The sequence below is a fragment of the Limulus polyphemus genome, unplaced genomic scaffold, assembly GCF_000517525.1.
Source record: "Limulus polyphemus unplaced genomic scaffold, Limulus_polyphemus-2.1.2 Scaffold2880, whole genome shotgun sequence".
Lineage (NCBI taxonomy): Eukaryota > Metazoa > Arthropoda > Merostomata > Xiphosura > Limulidae > Limulus > Limulus polyphemus.
The window spans coordinates 12091-15856 of record NW_013668490.1 but is presented as its reverse complement, the minus strand read 5'-3'; the positions used below and the strand labels follow the sequence as shown (position 1 = coordinate 15856).

The 3766-nt window shown below is 37.4% G+C and overlaps 1 protein-coding gene across 1 annotated transcript in view; it reads right to left on the bottom strand.

Moving 5' to 3' along the window:
• Window positions 1-3766, bottom strand: part of LOC106468122 (opioid growth factor receptor-like protein 1) — a 20539-nt gene that overhangs the window by 7040 nt on the left and 9733 nt on the right. The window contains exon 3 of the mRNA XM_013928534.2: window positions 2223-2289. Within this exon, the coding sequence (XP_013783988.1) occupies window positions 2223-2289 (67 nt within the window). The remainder of the gene's footprint in view (window positions 1-2222; window positions 2290-3766) is intronic.

Below are 3766 nucleotides of genomic sequence, written 5' to 3'. Positions count from 1 at the left end.
TATAACAACGAACGTCTCACGTGCTCAACTTCAACAATACGCAGTTCAATTACACACTCTCTGACTGCAGTTCAATTACTCATTCACTGTCCCGTCGCTTCGTGGCCGGTCTTATTTATACCAGTCAACCCCCAATCTAGTAGTCTCCCGATAATTCATGAAGGAACAGGATATTTCTAGAAGGAGGTGGCGTGAACTCGCTGACGCAACAACTAAAATTACACGCGAGATATTGTAAATAAAGTTCGACGGATCGTCTTGTGCGGTTCCTTTTGGTGAGTGACTTTTGACAGTTGTTCCTTACTTGTACCTTACTTTTTCATTCGTGTATCTTTGTGTCTATGCATTCTGGCTGCCTCCAGTTATTGAGCGCCCAATTATGTCGGTTCAACCGGATCAGTCGCCTCGACGTGTTCGTCCAAAACTTTCTTCCCGACCCACGGAGGATGTACCTCGGAAAGCTTGCAATCCTTGGTGTTTCTCCTTCCTGAGCTGACTGTTTGGACTCGGATAGCTCTTCGACTACTACTGATGTTCCGCGACCATCGTATGCTGCCGTTGTCTTATGATCGTCCTCTGGTTCAACTACCTCTACTGTCTCTCACCTGTCTACTGCTGGTTCTATTCGTCTACCGTTTCTGCCTCTACCACTTTCAGTCAGTGGACTCCTGCCTCCACTCGACCCGCCAATTCTGGTGAAGACCTCGGACCTGTGGAAACTACTGAAGTTCTTCAGACTAATGTGTTACCGTAATTCTCTACCAGAACCCTCTCTCTCGAACTTTCTAAATACCGCCTTCGTTCTGACGTTCATCAACTAATTTCAACGAGAAATGGCATAATTGTGAAAACTGGTAACCGTAAATAGTGTGATATTCTGCGTAACAAAATGGGCCTGCTCAATCTGGGTCAATCTACCATACTCACTCAACTTCGCTCCCCTGCACTAAAACAACAGTCTCTTCCTCGTCGTACACCTCTTTTCTCTTGTGCCATCCGTGGTGTTGATCCTGGCATTACTGAAAAAGGGATCCTCTCCGAACTTCTACTTGAAAACATATCAGTCAAGCGTGCCATTCGCATTCAAAATTATTCTGGTCCTACCTTCATGATTCGTGTTTTGGCTGAGAACAGTGACCCTGTAGATCATCTCATGTCTAATGGAGCCTTTTTTTTTTCGCCAACGCTATCGGGTTGAAGCTTCCTGTTCCCCAGCCCCCCAGGCTCTGCGCTGTGAGAGGTGCCTACTATACAACTTGCATACCACTGCTAAATGCCCTAACCAACCAGTTTGTTCTCATTGTCGCGGACCTCATCTCCTTCGTCAATGCTCTCGCTTAAGCTCTCCTCCTCTCTGCAACACTTGCCATCTTTTTTATATGAGAAATTTTGGCCGTTAAATTGATTGGAAATCAACAAAAAAATGTATATGAAACAGATAACTATATAAAAATAAGAATCATCGAAAGCCTGTCCAATTTACTAAGACAATTAAACTAAACAGTTTCATGATATCAAAGTTCTGGGATCACCTTATTGATCAGTGTTCCCACCAGAAAACAACGTGAGACTGAAGAAGACGCACAAATGTGTCGAAACTTATCTAAAACCAAAACTTCTGACAGTTTGTTCCATTTACTATGTTTTTTTACTAAACATGCTAACTACTGGAATCACATGACCACGCTGAATGTTATTTACGACAATTCGCGGAAGTTTCGGGGATCGCGATTATATAACAGCTCTTAAATCAGTGCAATAGTTACTACATGAACACACTGTAGGATTTATTTGGAAAACATAATATTTCCAGTGAAACACCCCTTGCTTCCAATAATTCGGCGTTTATGGCAATAAAGTATTTCATTTTCATTAAATGGTGGATCAGAAAAACGAAACAACTAAAATAAAAGGCTGCAAACTTTTCATGGTACAACAAACTGCCATTTTTTTATATGTTGAATGGCTAAAAGAGAAGTCTGCCTCTATATAGATAATAAGAAAAAAAGAGAAAACTACTAGACAGAAAAAAAAGAAACAAGTTAAAATTGGAAATATTATTACATAATGTTACTTAAATTGGTACTTCACACTTATGCTAGACCGTAGCAGCACTTATATAGATTAAAAAACTAGCTTTTATTGTATCGACTCTTTATACACATATTTATTTACGTTACTCTGAAGAGAAAGAAATTTAATTAGTAAAACATGTTACATGCCTTTGCTTCGTGGAGCTGAAGAGCTTGAGCTTCTGCATTTAGACCTTTCTTTCTGATTGGAAAGAGCCTAGAGAAGAAAAGTTATTCAAACAATACAATATTTATTAAATTTATGTATAATATTGTTGTGATAACTTCTGATGTTTGGCAGGTTCTTTAGGATTATTTGGTAAAAATAATATTTCAAACTCCGGTTCACCTAGTGATAAAAAAGCGACTACAAGCTTCAAGATTTTACGTAACTAACGAATAGTAATGATGGGTCTAGCTTTGCAACTAAACAAGGCCTACGCAGATATTTCATTTACTTACTAAGTTCGTATCTCTTGTACTTTATAACAAACAAAAATTTAAAATGAAAAGCAGTGAACTAATTTACTGGCTGACAACAACAGACAAACAAACTAAATCATGTTCTAATTATTCGATGACGAACTAACTAACAGACTCATTCATGAATCAAATAGTCTGATGTAACAGACTCATTCTCAATAATCATGTTCTTCAGCCTAACTCGCGTTTTACACTGTTGATATAAAACTTGAGAGAGAATTCCAGAAGTTTAAGCCATGCACTTATCACATGATGTCAAACCTGTTTTAAAATTACAATATCTTTCTTCATGGTCTTCTTTTAATTTTATGTAACTTTCTTTTTTATTTTTTATTTTTAACTCCCTGTCTCTTTCTTATTGAACTTCTTTCCACTATTTCATCATTTCCAGAAAACTATTGGTTCGATTCAAGCACACATCGTCATCTTGAAGTAGATTCGGGATTTTTTTAAACTAAAATAATCTCATTTATGTCTCCAAGATTTAAATATTTTGTATTGTTTGGTTTCTCGCCTTAAAGCTTAATTTGGTAAAAAAGAAAAGCGTAACAAAAGTGTTTTATTTTTCGAATACAAATTCTAACGTTTAAAAATTCCACGATTTTATGTAACTATCGATAGATCTAACTTCACAAATAAACAAAAATTCCGTTAACTTGCTAATTTCATATCTTATGTAATTCTTAATAATCACCTGCCCCCAGTGGCACAGCGGTATATCTGCTGACTTACAACGGTAGAATACGGGTTTCGATACCCGTGGTGGGCAGGGCACAAATAGCCCATTGTGTAGCTTTGTGCTTAATTACAAACAAACAATAGTCACCTACTTTGGCGTAACTCGTAGTTTACAAGGAGCTCATCACATCAAACTTCCCCCGATCCATATAAAAATACTGTTACGTCTCTGTTCGTTTGTTAATTTCCTATAGAAACTCTTCCCGAGAAACTTCAGCGATACAAGTTCTTTCTTAAATAAAACTAGTTTATTCTTTCTAAATAAAACTTTGCAATACACTTAATTTCCACAGTTACTTTAACATAAGCCCAGGCTATAATTCACAACGAACGATTCACGGACTTTACTTACTACCGCGCTTGACTCAATTGTCCGTCTCTATCTCTGTCTGTCTGCAATTCTATTCCGATTCATTGTCTGGCGCATACGTTAAATTGATTAGATTAAAAACTTCTTTTTCTCGTCTTTTTTT